This window comes from Melanerpes formicivorus, unplaced genomic scaffold (assembly GCF_026170545.1).
Source record: "Melanerpes formicivorus ecotype bairdi unplaced genomic scaffold, bMelFor1.0.p_v2 SCAF_10, whole genome shotgun sequence".
NCBI classification, from domain to species: domain Eukaryota; kingdom Metazoa; phylum Chordata; class Aves; order Piciformes; family Picidae; genus Melanerpes; species Melanerpes formicivorus.
The window spans coordinates 10,465,243-10,483,903 of record NW_027142362.1 but is presented as its reverse complement, the minus strand read 5'-3'; the positions used below and the strand labels follow the sequence as shown (position 1 = coordinate 10,483,903).

At 55.7% G+C, this 18,661-nt stretch overlaps 1 protein-coding gene across 2 annotated transcripts in view; it reads left to right on the top strand.

The window, feature by feature from the left end:
• Positions 1-18,402, top strand: part of ADAMTS7 (ADAM metallopeptidase with thrombospondin type 1 motif 7) — a 54,632-nt gene extending 36,230 nt beyond the window's left edge. For both annotated transcript variants that reach the window (XM_068143587.1, XM_068143585.1), the window contains exons 19-24: positions 235-2,013; positions 2,722-2,874; positions 3,746-3,919; positions 4,692-4,838; positions 6,325-6,484; positions 17,912-18,402. In XM_068143587.1, coding sequence (XP_067999688.1) covers positions 235-2,013; positions 2,722-2,874; positions 3,746-3,919; positions 4,692-4,838; positions 6,325-6,484; positions 17,912-18,084 — 2,586 coding nt within the window. In that variant the 3' untranslated portion in view covers positions 18,085-18,402. The remainder of the gene's footprint in view (positions 1-234; positions 2,014-2,721; positions 2,875-3,745; positions 3,920-4,691; positions 4,839-6,324; positions 6,485-17,911) is intronic.
• The last annotated feature ends 259 nt before the right edge of the window (positions 18,403-18,661 follow it).

Here is an 18,661-nt window from a genome sequence, read left to right as displayed (position 1 = left end):
TTTCAGGTCTCTTCCAACACAAACCATTCCGTGATTCTATGTCTCAGGACCCACAGAGCTGCTGGGACCTCCCCCCTACACCAACGGGATGGTCAAGCATCCACTCAGTATCAGAGAGGGGATCACCGGCAAAGGACATAAGCACTACTGTGGCACCTCTGCCAGCCCCTTCTCCACTCCTCCTGCCTTCACCCATGCTCCCATCCCTGACATCTCCATCTCTTCCCTTCCCAGTGCTCCACCACGTGTGGCAACGGGACACAGAGGCGCCCTGTCTACTGCAGCAACAGCACCGGAGCCGCTTGTGACCCTGCGGAGAGACCCAGCACGGAGAGCATCTGCTCCTTGCCACCGTGCCAGAAGCAGCTGGACAGTGCCAATGTGGACTGGTCTGGCAGTGGCTCTTCCAGCAGGGAGATCTTTAATGAAATCCATTACATCCCCAGCAACCACATGGCTAAGTTTAACCCCTTAATCCCAACCCTTCCCGAGTCCAATGACGTCAATGTCATCCCCGAGGAGGACTTCTCAAGCAGGCAGGGGAATGTCTTTGTGGATGATTTTTACTATGACTACAACTTTATCAACTTCCATGAGGATCTCTCTTACTATCCCTTCACAGAGAAAGAGACCAAAGGTGAGGGCCAGAAGCCAGAGCTGAGCCCCAACGATGTGGAGAGGTCCCATGAGGTGTCTGCTGATGTCAAGCCAAGTGGAGAAGCAAGCGAGGACCCTCTGGTGGCAAGCAAAGCAAACGCTTCTGCTCCCACACCCAGCAAAGGAGAGGCAGAGCCTGGGGGGTTAGCCATGAATGACCTCCTGAGCGTGGTCCATGAGGATGTGGGGACAGCTGCTCCCAGACACACCATCCCTAACTTCATGGGTGAGGAGGACACAACGTTCGTGCCCCCCTCTGAGCACCACCCAGCCACCCAGAGCACCACGAGGCACAGCGCTGCCAACAGCCATGACCGCCCACCCCTGGAGGAACCCCCTGCAGCTGTGCCAACAAGGACAGGTCCTGGGCAGGATGGTCCAGCCCATGACCTTGTTCCTTGGGCTCCTTACCCAGCTGGTCTCTCCCCACCACTGCCCACTGGTGGGGGCAGCTCTGGCACAGCCACATCTGCCGCACAGCTGGGGAGCAGTGGTGAGGAGTGTGTGAGCGTGGAGGGGCCAGGTGGCACCAGCAGTGAGGAGCACGGGGGGACCAGCTCTGTGGGGAGAGGCCATGAAGACTCAAGGGAAATGGGGCTTGTCATCACTGGTGCTGCCCCCAAGACCACGAAGCCAGAAGGGTGGGCAGAGATGCTGGAGAGGACAGTGGGCACCCAGGCAATGTGGGTGGCCAACGAGCGAGCCCGTGGGACACAGAGGGCAGATCTGTCCTTCCCCACCCCACAGGGACCAGGATGGGAGAAGGGAAGCAGTGCTGGAGGCACATACCCTGCTGCAAGTCCCTATCCCATGGGTGCTGATGGAGGCCCCGTGGGGCACCAGCCAGAGCTCCACACCACCGCATCCCTGACCTCAACCCCCCTGGTGGCCACCACAGCGTTTCCATCTGCCATGTCCTTGTCCCCTGCTGTGCCTGGACCTGCCACCCAGCTCACCTCCAGTGGTCTCACCCAGCAAGGTGCCCTGGTGCCAGCCATGCCCACGGCCCCAGCTCACAGCCCTCCTGTTTACCCAGTGGGAGAATCACCCTCTGAGTCCCCCTCAGCGTGGTGGACCCTGGGGGTGTCCCACCACCCAGAGCTGGTGTCACCCCATGCACAGGAGCCATCCCATGGAGCCCTGCTCAGCAGTACCATGCCAGCAGACAGCTCACTGTGGGCAGCTCCACGGACTTATGCTTTCAGTGATGGGGAGCACGAGGCACCCCAGCCCAGCCCTGTCCCACCACTGCTCTGGGAGGAGGAAGACATGGAGAAGGAGGAGGCTTTGCTTCTGCCTTTGACCACCATGGCAGCTACTGTGATGCCCAGCTGGGAGGTCGGGAACTGGAGTGAGGTATGTGTTGAGTCCAGGACACCTTCTGGCTCTCTACAACTCCCTGGAAGGAAGTTGGAGCCAGGTGGGGGTTAGTCTCTTCTCCCAAAGAACAAGTGGGAAGATGAAGGGAGAAGGCATCACATTGCCCCAGGGGAGGTTTAGGTTGGACATGAGAAACAATTTGTTCACTGAAAGCTTGGCCCAGCCTGCTCAGGGCAGTGGTGGAGTCCCTGTCCCAGGAGGGGTTTCAAAGCTGTGGGGATGTGGTGCTGAGGGCCATGGTTTGCTGGTGACCTGGCAGTGCTGGGGGAATGGTTGGAGTTCACCATGAGCTTCAAGCTCTCTTCCAATCAACATAGTTCTGTTGTTCCATGAAATGGATTATGGAGGAGGATTTTCCTCCTTCCCCCAGTCCAAGCCCTCCCTGATATATGTCTGGTTTGAGGGAAACCTCTCACCATGAGAAGTTCTCCATGGGGCTGATTCCTCATCCCAGAAATGCCAGGCACATCCTCTGGGAGAGCTCCTCCACATCACCCCACAGCCCTGCCTCCAGTTGTCCTGGCACCCCTCTCGATGACCATGGAGGCGGTGATGAGCCGAGTCCCTCAGGGACCTTTCTGCTGGGCCACCAGGCTCCATCCTTGGCCAGAGCCTACCACAGAGCATCAGGGACACGGGGCAGGGGGGGAGGAGAGGGGCAGGAAGCCTGCTGGTGTGTTGCAGTGCTCAGTCACCTGCGGCGTGGGCGCGATCTGGAGGAGCGTGCGCTGCAGCAGCGGCAGCGACGATGGCTGTGCCACGGCCGACAAACCTGTCCCAGCTCGGAGGTGCTCCCTCAGACCCTGCTCCTCGTGGCGTGTGGGCAACTGGAGTAAGGTAAAGGGGGTCTCTGAAGGGTGGGGAGGGCCCAAAACATCCTTGGAGAACCGAAGGCAGGTGGTGGCTGCCCCACGGCTGGAGCTGTACCTGCTTTTGGGGGGGTGCTCTTGCCCCGTGGTGTAGATTGGCAGCAGCCACAGAGTTTAAACATCTTCATCCCACAGTAAGCTTGTGGGATGGGCTTGAGCCCCCATGGGTTTGAAGCTAGAGCAGGGTAGATTTAGGATGGACGGTAGGAAGAAGCTCTTCACAATGAGGGTGGTGAGACACTGGAACAGGTTGCTCTGTTGTGGTGGAATTCCCATCCCTGGAGACATTCAAGAGTCAGTGTGGCCCTCAGCAGCCTGGTCTAGGTGGAGGTATCCCTGCTGAGTGCAGGGGGGTTGGACAAGATGACCTTTGAGGGTTCCTTCCAACCCAGTTCAGTCTGTGACTCCATCTGTAAATCTTCTCATTTGCTCTGCTCTTGGGCTGCTTGCAAAGCCAGGAGTTTGCAAAAGCTCAGCCAAGAGTGGCTGAAAGTCCCTGAAGGAAGGGAGAAAGTCTGAAGAAAGTCTCTTGAATATGTCCTGGCCACCCTGTACCACCATGGGGTGTTGGTGGCTGGGTTGGGTGAATCCAGTAGGTTCAGTGGTGAGGACCAACCTCCCTTGCTCTGGGTGGCCTGAGGATCACCAGCTGCCAACACAGGAAGAACTTGTTGCAGTAGCTTTCAGAATGGCAGACTCAGAGCTGTGTGGACTTTTGTCTAGCTTGGATGTTGAGTATCAACCAATCCAGGACAGATCATCTCTGAGGTCACCTGCCATTGCTGGAGGGATTGGCCCTTGTCACCCTTTCCCAGTGTGATGCTGGTGTCATTTCCCAGTGCTCCAGGAGCTGCGGCGGCGGGGTGAAGGTTCGGGATGTGCACTGTGTTGACACCAGAGACCAGAGGCTCCTACGACCCTTCCACTGCCAGGCTGTCCTCTACAAGCCACCAGAGCAACTCCCCTGCCGGAGCACACCGTGCCTGGACTGGTACACCTCCTCCTGGAGAGAGGTAGGGGCTGCTGGGGAGGGGCAGCCCTTTACTCCTGACATCACAGTGGGGTTTTGTCCCAGGATGGTGTGTTATCAACAACAACATCCCCAGCTGACTTTCCTCTCTCCCTGGAAGTAAGTTGGGCCAGCACTTGCTTGCCCAGAGCAGATGGTCAGTAGCTGGGCAAGTGGGTGGCCAGGTGGGTTGCAGTGAGGAGCCCCCATGGTCATTTTAGCAGGCCCTGTTGTGACAGGGCAAGGGGTGATGGTTTGAACTCAAAGAGGGAGATTCTGCCTGGAGGAAAGGGAGAAATGTTTGACACTGAGGGTTGTTAGAGCCTGGCCCAGGCTGCCCAGAGAGGTGGGAGCTGCCCCATCCCTGGAGCCATTGCAGGTCAGGTTGTTTGGGGCTCTGAGCAACCTGCTCTGGTTGCAGCTGTCCCTGCTGACTGTGGAGGGATAAGACTGAGCTTGAAAGGTCCCTTCCCACCCAAACCACTCCATGATTGGCAGCAGGAGACAGTGGGCTCAGCTGGCCTCTTCCCACACCTGCCAAATGTCGGCAGATCCTTGGCAGCAGGTCTGGTGGTTCCTGCTGCCTCTGCAGGACCTCCCGGCCGAGGGTCAAGCACCAGGGAAGCCGCCTGCTGGTAGCTGCAGTGTGGAGACTCCACTTGCTGGCTGGCTGTGTGTGTCTGAGGGTGTCTGAGCAGTGTTTCCTCACGACACCAAGGCCTGGCCATGGGTGTCCTGCGTGGAGCTGATGGCTTCCCGTGGGCTGTGTCCCGCAGTGCTCGGAGGCGTGCGGCGGGGGGGAGCAGCAGCGGCTGGTGACCTGCCCGGAGCTGGGGCGCTGCGAGGAGACCTTGCGACCCAACACCACCCGGCCCTGCAACACACACCCCTGCACCACCTGGGTGGTGGGCTCCTGGGGAGAGGTGAGTGGGCACCAGAGGCTGCAGGTGGCTCCTCTCTGGGGGCTTTGGCACAAAATGAAAGAAATGAGGGGGAGGAAAGGGCTGTTCAATGTGTCCGGTTCTGGGCTCCTCAGTTTAAGAGTAGAGTAGGATAGGATAGGGTAGGATAGGATAGGATAGAATAGAGTAGAGTAGAATAGAAATAGAATAGAAATAGAAATAGAATAGAATAGAATAGAATAGAATAGAATAGAATAGAATAGAATAGAATAGACCAGACCAGACCAGACCAGACCAGACCAGGCTGGAAGAGACCTTTGAGATCATCAAGTCCAACCTATCACCCAACACCACCTAATCAACTAAACCATGGCACCAAGCACCCCATACAGTCTCTTCCTAAAAACTAAGAAGGACATTGAGACACTTGAATGTGTTCAGAGAAGGGCAAGGAGGCTGGGGAGAGGTCTGGAGCACAGCCCTGTGAGGAGAGGCTGAGGGAGCTGGGATTGTTTAGCCTGGAGAAGAGGAGGCTCAGGGGTGGCCTTATTGCTCTCTACAACTACCTGAAGGGTGGTTGTAGCCAGGAAGGGGTTGGTCTCTTCTCCCAGGCACCCAGCACCAGAACAAGAGGACACAGTCTCAAGCTGTGCCAGGGGAAGTTTAGGCTGGAGGTGAGGAGAAAGTTCTTCCCAGAGAGAGTCATTAGCCACTGGAATGTGCTGCCCAGGGAGGTGGTGGAGTCACCGTCCCTGGAGGTGTTCAAAAAAGGATTTGATGTGAAGCCATGGTTTAGCTGTCAGGAGGTGTTAGGTATTGGGTAATAGGTTGGACTTGATGTTCCCTGAGGTCTTTTCCAACCTGGTTGATTCTGTGATTCTATGAAAATCTTCTACCAAGGACAGAGAGAGACTGAGGGCACCCCCAGCAAGTCTGCAGATGACACCAAGCTGAGTGGTGAGGTTGATAAGACTGGTCCTATGAGGATAGGCTGAGGGAGTTGGGATTGTTCTCTCTGCAGGCTTCAGGGAGACCTTAGAGCTGCATTTCAATATCTGAAGGGGAGCTACAGGCAGGAAGGCTGAGGAGGGACTGTTCAGAAGGGCCAGTGGTGGATGGGCAAGGGGCAGGGGTTAGAAGCTGGAGTAGGGGAGATTTAGGTTGGAGATTAGCAGGAAGCTCTTCACAAGGAGGGTGGTGAGATATTGGACAGATTGCCTGGAGATGTGGTGGAGACCCCATCCCTGAAGACATTCAAAGTCACCTGTGCAGCCTGCTGTAGCTGGAGGTGTCCCTGCTGAGTGCAGGGGCGTTGGGCAAGATGCCCTTTGAAGGTCCCTTCCAACCCAACGCACTCTGTGAAAGATGACCCAGCCCTCAAACCCAAACTGGGGGCTGCTGCCCTACGAAGCTCTGGGGTGTGGTGCTGCTGTGTGCTGGGGGGTGGCCTTATTGAGCATGGGGACAGGCCTCCCCTGGTGCTGATGGGTCTGTGCCCCTCCCACAGTGCACGGCTCCCTGCGGTGGGGGCATCCAGCGGCGCCAGGTCAAGTGCATCAACACCAAGACAGGGCTGGCAGAGGAGGACAGCAGCCTCTGTGACCATGAGCCCTGGCCTGAGAGCACCCAGAAGTGCAACCCACAGGACTGTGAGAGCTCTGAGACAGGTGAGTGTCCAGCCTGCCCCTTCTGGAAGCTCGGTGTCTTCTCTTCAGGTGGTCATGCTCCTCAAGAGCCTGTGTAGGCTGCTTAGGATCAAAGCTGCCTGTGGAGGACGTGGTGGCAATTGTGGACATTGGTGTGAAGAGCACCCAGGCTCTCAGTTTAAGGAGTTGGTGCCTGGAGGGCAAGCAGCATCTCCATCATCAGTTTTATGGAGGAGTGAAGGTGAGCCAGTGTGTGTGGTGCCCTGGTGGCCAAGATGGCCACCAGCATTCTGGCCTGGATCAGCAATAGAGTCACCAGCAGGGCCAGTCCCGTATCCTGGGGACTGGTGGAATGACACCTTGAATGTTTGCTTCAGTTTGGGGCCCCTCAATCCAAGAAGAGCATTGAGGGGCTGGAGCATGTCCAGAGAAGCTGGCAAAGGGTCTGGAGAACAGGTCTGGTGAGGAGCTGAGGGTTGTTGCATGGAGAAAAGGAGGCTGAGGGGAGACCTTCTGCCTCTCTACAACTCCCTGAAAGGAGGTTGGAGCCAGGTGGGGGTTGGTCTCTTCTCCCAAGGAACAAGGGACAGGACAAGAGGGAATGGCAACAAGTTGCCCCAGGGGAGGTTGGGGCCAGACTCTTGTCAGTGGTGCTCAGTGTCAGGATAAGGGGCATTGAGTACAAACTGGAACCCAGGAGGTTCCATCTGAAGAGGAGGAGAGCATTCTTTGGTGTGAGGGTGCTGGAGCCCTGGAGCAGGCTGCCCAGAGAGGTTGTGGAGTCTCCTTCTCTGGGGAGCTTCCAACCTGCCCTGGCCATTGTGATCCTGGGCAAGCTGCTGTGGGTGCCCTGCTTGAGCAGGGAGGTGATCTCTGTCTGTGGAGGTCAATCCATCCCCCAACCATGCTGGGATTGTGGGATGAAACAGCTCCTTTTCAGCAGCTGCAGGACCCTCCTGCATTTGAAGGCTGGGGGGCATTCCAGCAGTCAGGGTCTCCCTAGCTTGCTCAAACAGTTATGTGTGATTCCAGCTATTTTGAGGGACAATTTCCATGCTGGGCTGGGTGATGAGAGCCATGGAGCCACGCAGCACAGCCAAGGCTGGCCCAAAATAATCACTTAGATGTGTAGGAAGCAGAGAAAAGTTAAACCCCTAGGTTGGGGATGACATAAAGGCTCTGGCTGCAGCCCAGAGCAGGAAAGGCCTCTTGGAAATACAAACATTTCCTGCCAGACCGTGGAGAGGAACCAAACTTTCACATGGCAGGAAATCACAGATGTGGAAATCCACAGGCAGAGGCTCCCAGAGAAGGCATGAGCATAAACCCCAGCCTTTCCCTGGCTTTTAAAGGGTCTTTAGTGCTCAACATTAATGCAGGCTGGAGAGGCTCATAGCTGTGTCAGGAGCACGAGGAGCTTCCATCTCCTCTGGTGTGAAGTTCATCCAGAGCAGTGAAAGCGTGGATTTGTGTTTGTGAGTGGTCATGTTCTGGCTGGACACAGAAATGTGAGTAGCCCCAGAAGAGATGAGATGTTAGAACCATCATCAGAGGGGGTTTTTAACCAGGATGGAACAGATCAAGCCCAAACAAACATCTCCAACACCTGGCCGGCTCCCATGGAGGGCAGTGGGAATTAATTAGAGCCAGAATGCTGCTCTGGCCCCAGGCTGTCAATTGATTGGTGCTTACACAGCTTATTTGTAAAGGTGCCTCATGTTTGACACCTGCATCCAGCTGTGAACAGAGAAGATAAGGCTGGCCATGCCCTTAGATGGCTCTCGGGGAGCATCAGAGCCCACTGGGTGCCCAGATGCCTCCATGTGAGGCTCCAGCAAGGCTGGGGGCATTTGTCTTGCTCCATGCTAAGACAAGGAACTCAAATATGACTGGAGTGCAGGGAGATCTTCATGAGGGCAGGAAGATCTTATGAGGGCTGTTGTGCATGACAGTGGCAGCCAGGAAAGCCCTGCAGCTCCTTGCTGGTGACCAATGAGGCAAGGAGGATGTCACTGTGCTCCCAGGAGTGCAGGAGGTGGTCCCTCTGTGATGTAAGAAGCAACCCTCTTCAGGATCAAACATGGGGTGTCCCCATCGTGGTAAATGTCATGAAACAGTGTGGCAGGGACTGTCCCCCAGTACCAGCAGCTGTCTCCAATCCTGGGTCAGTTTTGGGCCCCTCACTCCAAGAAGGACATTGAAGGGCTGGAGGGTGTCCAGAGAAGGGCAATGAAGCTTGTGAAGGGTCTGGAGGACAGGTCTGGTGAGGAGCAGCTGAGGGAACTGGGGTTTAGTCTGGAGAAGTGGAGGCTGAGGGGAGACCTCATTGTGCTCTACAACTCCCTAAAAGGAGGTTGGAGCCAGGTGGGGGTTGGTCTCTCCTCCCTCAACTTGCCTCAGGGGAGGTTTAGGTTGGACTTGAGGAATAATTTCTTCACTGAAAGGGTTGTGAAAGCCTGTCCCAGGCTGCCCAGGGCAGTGGTGGAGTCCCCATCCCTGGAGGGGTTTCAGAGCTGTGGAGATGTGGTGCTGAGGGACATGGTTCGGTGGTGCCCTGGCAGTGCTGGGGTAAGGGTTGGACTCCATGAGCTTGGAGGTCTTTTCCAATCAAAACAATTCTATGACTTAATAACTTTCCTCTTGCTCATTGCTCTGGATCCATTGCATGAGGGGCTGTAGGGATGTTCCTTGATGGGATTGAGGGCTGAAGCCCCACACTCACACCAGGAGCACGCTGGGGCGGATCCCAGACACTGTCTGCATTGCTCCAGGCTCATTACCCTGGATCTGGCTGCATTTCTGGCTGCCTCAAGATTAATTGGCAATTAATCCTGTTATTCCTGCTTGCTTGGAGTAGGGAAATGACCTAGCTCCTGGTTCTGCCGTGGCTGAAATCACCCTGGGAGGAACACACAAGGAGTAACTGCAGCAGATGCCAATGTTCTCCGTGGGGTGTGGGAGTCTGTGGCCAAGTGGCAAGATCAGGAGGTGCTGCTGCAGGAGTCATTAAGTGCTCTTTATTTACTGCTAATTAGCCACAGATGTCAGTGGAAAAACGGATGTTTGGGAAAGGATTCCCTGTTTTGATGAGCTGTGGGATGGATGTTACACATCAGGCTCGTGGAGACAGGGCTGGCAGGGTCTGCTTAGAGGTGAACCCACACCAGAGAATCCCAGAATGGCAGGGCTGGAAGGGACCTCTGCAGATCACCCAGTCCAACCTCCCTGCTCAAGCAGGGGCACCCACAGCAGCTTGCCCAGGATCACAATGAACTGGGGGGTTTGGAAGCCCTCCAGTGGAAGGAGACTCCACAACCTCTCTGGGCAGCCTGCTCCAGGGCTCCAGCACCCTCACACCAAAGAACTTTCTCTTCCTCTTCAGATGGAACCTCCTGGGTTCCAGTTTGTGCCCAATGCCCCTTGTCCTGTCACTGAGCATCACTGACAAGAGCCTATCTCCGTACTCCTGCCCCCAACCTTTAGCTCTTGCTGAGCACTGAGAAAATTCCCTCTGGGGCTCCTCTTCTCCAGCCTCAACATGTTGACCCCATATCAACCCTTCCTAGTGAGGGGGTGATGTACGTGCCAAGCAGTACATGTACATGTACAAGCAGTGAAGGGGCTCTGCAGGTCCTTGGGATCCAGACCCTGGTCCATCTTGGGCCTCCCACCTTGTGCCTGCCTTGGGAAACCTGGGCAACAGGAGAGAAATCCATAATAGCCATCAGGAGCTGGAGCAGGAGTGGCATGGCTCCTCATCCTGGTGGCAACAGTTGGGTCTCCTTATTGCAGGGCTGCAGCCTTTCTGTGTATTAAATGACCTTGGTTTGACCAGCAGTGGTAGGAGATGCCTCTCCTCTGGCACTGGGAGATGCTTTCTCCGGTGGTGGGAGGTGTTTCTCCTCCTTCCTCCTTGGCAGCTGCTGCACAGATTTCAGTTTTAGGAAGCATAAATCACAGAGGACCTCAGTGGTCAGCACAAGCAATTAGGGGAGAAGAAGAACTTGCTTTTCTTCTGCCTTGGGTGTGGGTATGCAGGGACCAAAGGGACCTGGTGGCTGCAGCTTGGGCTCCTCTGCCAGGAGCTTCTTGCCAAGCTTCTGATAACAGCCTGGCAGGGAGGAGGCAAAGCCAAAGCCCAACAGCTAACAATTATCCCTAAGGTCATGCTGAAAGACTCTCCAGGGTAGATCAAAGGCATCATTTGCTGTGCAGAAGGAAGACCTTCAGCAGAGAGGATCTTGGCCTTGGCCTTGAAGTGCTAAACCCAGAGAAAGCAAGGAAAAGAATGGAGACACAGTGCTGTGCCCATGGCTGGAGGGACTGCTGTGCCCACCCACAGCAGACTGGCTGCAGGGGTCCTGCCTGGGGTGGATTTTCCTCAAGTCTTGGGCTAGAGGAGAGCTTGGTGCTGCTGCCAAGCCTCTCACCCTGCTGCTGAGTCCCCTCCACCCTGCTGCTGGACCCCTCACCCTGCTGCTGAGCCCCCTCCACCCTGCTGCTGAGCCCCTCACCCTGCTGCTGGACCCCTCACCCTGCTTCAGAGCCCCCTCACCCTGCTGCTGGACCCCTCCACCCTGCTGCTGGACCCCTCACCCTGCTGCTGGACCCCTCACCCTGCTGCTGGACCCCTCACCCTGCTGCTGAGCCCCCTCACCCTGCTGCTGGACCCCTCATCCTGCTGCTGGACCCCTCACCCTGCTGCTGGACCCCTCACCCTGCTGCTGGACCCCTCACCCTGCTGCTGGACCCCTCACACTCCCTAATCTTCATCTTAAAAGACAAAGGGAAGCAAAGCCTCCATCCCTGTGGCAGGGATTTTTCCTTCAGGGCTGGCTGTGGGAAGCTCTGGACATGCTTACAGGGAGTTGGGATTCAGGAGAGGAAGGCAGGGTCATGGTCAGGAACTCATTTTGGCACAGTTGGCTTTTTTTATCCCCTCCCTGAACTCGTGGGAAGGGGAAGACAACACAGGGCGCAGGGAAAGTCCTGGCAGCTCTTTGGAAATGAGAATTCCTTTCACTGGGGATTGAGAGTCCAAACATGGAGAATCCCTTTCAAGCTCTTGGAGAGCACCAGCATCTTCCAACCCTGCTCTGTAACCCCCAGGCTGGATGCTCCTGGGGTGCCTTTGGGAGCTCTGTGATGGTGCTGAGCGAGAGGTTGCTGGCCACAGCAACCCCATGCAGAGCTACAGGCTGGGGTCAGAGGGGCTGGAGAGCTGCCAGGCAGAGAGGGACCTGGGGGTGCTGATTGACAGCCACCTAAATATGAGCCAGCAGTGTGCTCAGGTAGCCAAGAAGGCCAATGGCATCCTGGCCTGCATCAGGAATAGTGTGGCCAGCAGGAGCAGGGAAGGCATTGTGCCTCTGTACTCTGCACTGGTTAGGTCACACCTTGAGTCCTGTGTCCAGTTCTGGGCCACTCAGTTTAGGAAGGACATTGAGACACTTGAACATGTACAGAGAAGGGCAACAAGGCTGGGGAGAGGCCTTGAGCACAGCCCTGTGAGGAGAGGCTGAGGGAGCTGGGGTTGTTTAGCCTGGAGAAGGAGAGGCTCAGGGGAGACCTCATTGCCCTCTACAGCTACCTGAAGGGAGGTTGTAGCCAGGTGGGGGTTGGTCTCTCCTCCCAGGCAAGCAGCACCAGAACAAGAGGACACAGTCTCAAGCTGTGCCAGGGGAGGTTTAGGCTGGAGGTGAGGAGAAAGTTCTTCACGGGGAGAGAGTAATTTGCCCTTGGAATGTGCTGCCCAGGGAGGTGGTGGAGTCACCATCTCTGGAGGTGTTCAGGAGGGGATTGGATGTGGCACTTGGTGCCATGGTCTAGTCATGAGGTCTATGGTGACAGGTTGGACTTGACGATCTTTGAGGTCTCTTCCAACCTTGGTGATCCTGTGATGTGCCAGGAGCAGCCAGGCTGACACCTCAAAGCCAGCAGGGTTTGTGCTTTTCCTCCCAGTTTTCCCAGCTGTGGCCACGTGGGTGCCTGCCTGAGCGGGAAAACCTGGCAGCTGGTGGTGGGCTGAGCTGCTCATTCCCTGGGGGTGGCACCACAAGAGCTTGGGATAACCCTTGTTAAACCCAGCCCGTGCCCTGGGAGCATCCCAAGGGCCAGAGGTCAGCAGTTTTCATTCTCTGCTTTCGCCGGCTCAGCTCCACGCTCAACCTTTCCTGGTTGTCGAGTCCAGGAAGTTTATTTTTCCCAAGCTCAGGTCTGTGTAGCAGGAGCTTAAATGAAATTGAAAACAGATTCCACACCAACTGGAAAAAAAAAAAAAGAAACCACCAAACCCCAAACAAACAACAACCCCTTCCCCCCAAAAAGAAAGTGGAGTTTTCAGTTGCTAAGGTGCTGACTCAAGCTGGATCTGTAAAAGCCCTGCTGGAAGCTGTTTCTTCAGCCTGAGATTTGGCACAGGTTTGTGCTCAGATGAAGTGTGAGCAGCAGATTTTAATAGAAAACAAAACCCCAGTCCAAGGGCTGGGGCAACTCTCGAGGGAACCCTTCCTGAAGGGCTGACAAATGAAGTGCTTCGAACAGCTTCCGCTGCCCAAACCCGGATCCCAGGCAGGAACCATTCAGCTTGGCCAACACGGTGAGACCTGAGCTTGACCTCGCACATCCACCCTGAGATGCTGCCTCAGCTCTAAGCAGGGGCTGCTCTGGGGAGGGAGGAGTGTCCACCACCTCCCATCCAGTTCACAGCCTTGAAATGCTGGGGAGATGTGGAGGTCTCGGGGAGGGTCAGCAGAGAGCTGCAATGCTGCCTCCAGCTGGGGGTGGTGGCTCTTCTCCAGCCTTCCCTCAGCCCATCCCAGCTGTTCTCCTGCAGTAGGCTCATACCTTTGCAGATGACATGATGAACAAAGAGAAATCCCTCCTGGCAGGAGACCCATGGGTTTATTTATGCCTGCAGTGCAGGTTTGGACTCTTCCTACCAGCGCCCAGGGTGGTGGCCTCTTGGAAAGGGATCAGCAAAGAGCTAAACCATCACCTCTGGTCCTCGAAAGCGACCTTCTAGTGAGAGGCTCCAAAGCCTTCAGAGCTCTTTCAAGGGAAGGCAGAAGGCAGCTTGGTCTGGATCCATAAATAGCTTTCTAGGAAGAGGGTTGTGATAAGCTGAGAGCTCGTGGACAGAAAGGAGCCCAGGGAGCACAAGCAGCGCTGAGCTAAAAATACCAGGGGATCGGCGTGGGGCTGGGACAGCATCGCTGCAGGGCTGCAGCACCCACCCTCCCCAACACCAGGGACCTTCCCACCCAGCCCTGCAGAGCTTGTGACTGGGCTCTTCTGAATGCCATGGAGTTTCTAGACTCACAGAATCGGTTGGATTGGAAGAGACCTTTAAGCTCCTTGAGGCCAGCCATGAACCCAGCACTGCCAGGTCACCACCAAACCATGGCCCTCAGCACCACCTCTCCACAGCTTTGAAACCCCTCCAGGGATGGGAACTCCACTACTGCCCTTCACAACCCTTTGAGTGAAGAAATTGTTCCTCATGTCCAATCTAAACCTCCCCTGGGGCAACATGAGGCTGTTTCCTCTCATCCTGTGTTTTGTTCCTTGAAAGAAGAGATTGACTCTCAAGGGGCTCCAAGCTCCTTTCAGGGAGTTGTAGAGAGCCAGAAGCTCTCCCCTCAGCCTCCTTTTCTCCAGGATCCCCAGGTCCCTCAGTTGTTCCTCACCAGCCTTGTTCTCCAGACCCTTCACCAGCTTCACTGCCTGTCTCTGGGCCTGCTCCAGCATCTCAATGTCCTTCTTGGGGTGAGAGGCCCAAAACTGAACCCACTATTGGAGGGTGTAGCCTCACCAGTGTCCAGTATATGGGAGATGATTGCTGCTGGACCAGTGATCCCATATGTCCCCCCCAGAGAGCATCAACTCTGCCCTTTTTCCAGAGCTGTCCCAGCTTGGGCCATTCTTGTCCTGCAGCAGGTACACTGTCTGCTCCAGTGTCTCCATGTGAAAGGGCTCTGGGGACACTATGCTGGATCCACAGGGATGCTCCCAGGGAACACCATCCCTGGGACCCTGATGGAGCATCTCCTGGGCAACACCTCCCTTTCCTTGACTGACTCTGGTGCTCTCATGGCAGATGTGTAGATGTACCTGACCCTCTCTGGGCTTCACAGCACTGTCTCACCTCTTCTGGTGGCAGGTGAGGAACCATGGAATTGCTGCATTGTTTGGGTTGGAAAAGCTCTCTAAGATCACTGAGTCCAAACATCAACCCACCACCACCATGGCCATTAAACCATGTCCCCATGTGCCATGGCCACATGTTTCTTGACCACCTCCCTGGGCAGCCTGTCCCAATGCCTAATCACTCTTGCAAGTATGAAAAGACGAGGAAAAAATCCACATTCTCCCCCAAACTCCCAACCTGAGAGTGTGATGTGGGGCTGGGAGCCAGCTTTGGTCCCAGTCTGTGCTGGCAGGAAGCAGTTCAATGGTTTCTTCAGGGCAGAGAGATGTGATGGCTGGGCAGGAGGAGCTGTTAGCTGGAGAGGAGGAGAGGAAATAGCTCTGCTGAAACAGAGAATTACTTTTAGACCAGTCTAGTGATCTCCTCTCTGATGGGCAGGGGGAAAAGCCTCTCTGCCCTGCATCTGCTGTGTTCTGCAGCAGCTCAGCTGGTCCCCGTGGGAATCAGGGCAGCAGCTGTTCCCTCAGCAGAGCCTTTTGTTCCTGCAGGGAGATGGTGAGGGGCAGTGGCCAACGAGAGCTCCCCTGGCTTGGTCCTGGTATTTTCTCAGCAGAAAAGTGTCCTGAGAACCAGAACTTCAGGGGAGTGGTTTAGTGGGCATGGTGGTGTTCAGCTGATGGTTGGACTTGATGATCTCAGAGGTCTTTTCATAGATTGATAGAATGGTTTGAGGTGGAAGGGACCTTAAAGGTCATCTAGTTCCAATCCCCCTAGCATTGCAAGGGACACCTCCCACAAGAACAGGCTGGTCAAGGCCTCATCCAACCTTAATGATCCTATGAAAAGTCTATTTTCTTCCCCAATTTCTGCATCTCCTTGGGGTGATCCCATCTGGAGAAGGAAAGCAGGAGGATCAGGGGGGTTCCAGTCCCACACCTCCAGCACCAAGGCAGGTAAAATCAGCCAGAGCTGATGTAACTGAAATGAGTCTTCCACAAGTGGAGGCTCCCTGAGACACAGGCTTGGGTGGATGTGAAGCAGAAAAGGAAATGGCAGAATAAAGCAAACCATCTCTGTTCTAAACAAGATGTGCTTGGGGATGGGTCTGTGCTGCTGGCACCCAGCTGAGCTGCAGCCTGGCTGAGCCTGGTCTGACTGGTGATGAAGCTGGGAGATGTTGGGGCAGGGGAGGGATGTGATCCCATGGGATCATCTGCAGTACTCCAGAGGTCTGGAGTCCTCAGCACAGACAGGGACCTGTTGGAACAGAGCTGGGAGGGCTGGAAGCCTTCTGCTGTGTGGCCAGGCTGAGAGAGTTGGGGTTGTTCAGCCTGGAGAAGAGAAGGCTCCAAGGAGACCTTCTGGTGGCCTTTCAGTGCTTCAAGGGGCCAAGAATAAAGATGAGGAGGGCCTTTATCTAGGACTGTAGAGATAGGACAAGGGGTGTTGGTTTGAAACTAAAAGAGGGACATTCAGACTGGAGGGAAGGGAGAAATGTTTAGCCCTGAGGGTTGTGAGAGGCTGGCCTAGGCTGCCTAGAAAGACAGGGGATGCTCCAAGCCTGGAACTGTTCCAGCTCAGGTTGTTTGGAGCTCTGAGCAGCCTGCTGTAGCTGCAGATGTCCCTGCTGACTGCAGGGGATTGAACTAAATGACCTTTAGAGGTCCCTTCCCACCCAAACTCAGCCTGAGATCCTATGCCCAGCACAAAGGTTTGCATGCAGTGGGAGCTGTGGGGGTGTTGGGATGCTCTGCCCTATGGCACACCAAGGATAAGCTCTCTTTGGGACAACACTTGCATCATCCCCCAAGCACCAAACCAAATGTCCCAAGGTGGCACTGCCAGCTCCAGAGAGAGGGACTGGGGATGTCCAGGCTGTTTGCAGAGAGGAAGCAGTCTCTGCAAAGAGTTTGCTCAGCCCATGGGTGACTCAGCCAGGCTGTGACCCATCGCCACCACGGCCACCACGACTGCAGCTGGCCTGGGTGCTGGCCCTGGAGCAGCACTTCCCAAAACAAAGCCCATCCTCCAAGCCATGCTGATGTTGTTGTGAGGGTCTGAGACACCTGCAGGAAGTGGAGCAGATGATGCAGGTTCTCAAAATAACCTAAACAACTCAAAGCAAAAGCAGTCATCATCCTTCTGCCATCTTCTGCTGGGAAGGGCTGGGACCAGGAGGAGATTTTACTGTGGGGATCTTTGTCACTTCTCCCAGGCCTGCAGCATGGACATTCCTCCCTGGGGAGTGAGCCCCAAGCTCTGTCCTGCACTCCCAAAGGGTTTCTGTACCTCAGGAAGGTGCTGCAAAAGTGCAGAGAGCAGCAGAGGTGGTGGTGTTTCTGCTGGCAGTTAGGAGGAATAGAATCATAGAATCAACCAGGTTGGTAAAGACCTCAGAGATCATCAAGTCCAACCTACTACCTAATATCTAACACCTCCTGACAACTAAACCATAGCACCAAGTGCCACCTCCAATCCCCTCTTGAACACCTCCTGGGATGGTGACTCCACCACCTCCCTGGGCAGCACATTCCAACGGCCAATCTCTCTGTCTGTGAAGAACTTTCTCCTCACCTCAAACCTAAACTTGAGACTTGTGTCCTCTTGTTCTGGTGCTGCTTGCCTGGGAGAAGAGACCAACCCCCTCCTGGCTACAACCTCCTTTCAGGAGGATGCTCAGTCCCCAGGTGAGGGTGGGCTTTGCTTTTGCTGAGCTCTTTTGCCTCTGCCAACTACACCCCTTAAAAGCCATGGAGATATGGAGCTGAGGGACACGGTTTAGTGGTCACCTGGCAGTGCTGGGTTAATGGCTGGGCCTGGTGATCTCGGAGGTCTTTTCCAAGGCAAACAGTTCTGTCATTGCAGTATCACAGTATCACCAAGTTTGGGAGAGACCTCAAAGATCATCAAGTCCAACCTGTCACCACAGACCAAGTGCCACATCCAGTCCCCTCTTGAACACAGTCTCAAGCCGTGCCAGGGGAGGTTTAGACTCGAGGTGAGGAGGAAGTTCTTCACCGAGCGAGTCGTTCGTCACTGGAATGTGCTGCCCAGGGAGGTGGTGGAGTCATCGTCCCTGGAGGCGTTCAAAAGGAGGTTGGACGTGGCACTTGGTGCCATGCTCTAGTCATGGGGTCTGTGTTGATAGGATGATCCTCGAGGTCATTTCCAACCTTAGTTATACTGTGGTACTGTGTGATACATTCTAGGGCTCTATGCCCATTTTGACAGCGAGCAGCCAACAACCGCCCTGGCGGCACCAGCGCTGACCCTGTCCTTGTCGTCTGCCTCCCTTCCAGGCTTCGTCTGCGAGCGTGACCGCTTGACCTTCGCCTTCTGCCAGACCCTGCGCATCCTGGGCCGGTGCCACCTCCCCACGGTCCACCTGCAGTGCTGCCAGAGCTGCCGGCAGCACCGGCACGACGCCGCTCCCGACCAGGGCCGTGGGGACGAGCGGGCGTCCAGGAGGTGACAGGACCATCCCCCAGGGCAAGAAGCACCAGGACCTGTGGAGGTTCCTGGACCAGCGTGGTGGTGGTGGTGGTGGTGAGCTGGGTGACAGCCAGGACTTGTGGCTCTGCCAGCCGTGAGCCACGCGGTGCTCTTTCCGACCAGGGGATGCCCTGATGCCTTTTACTTGTCCTACACTCTAATGGTGCTCAAACCATCGCTCTGAACAGTAAGGTCTGGTGTGGGCTGGGTGTGCTGGTCCCGCTTGGGGAGATGCTGGGGCAGCCAGAGCCCTCCACTGGGGTCATGCTGCCACTGGGTGACCAGTGGGGAAATATTTTTGGGGGTGGGGGGGTGGGGAAGGCAAACCACACCCAGCAATAATCTGGGGGGGGAGAGGAGGGAAGCCTCTCAGAAACGGTCATGGTGCTATCACTTGATGTTTGCAGCCTCTTGATGGTGTTGGCTGGCCAGCACGGGACTCCTTGATGGCTGTGGTCATCTGTATGTATATGAAGTGAACATCTGGCATTCCACCAGTACCACCCACCCCTTGGGTCAGGGGGGTTTTACCTTCAAGAACTTGAAGCTGGCAACCC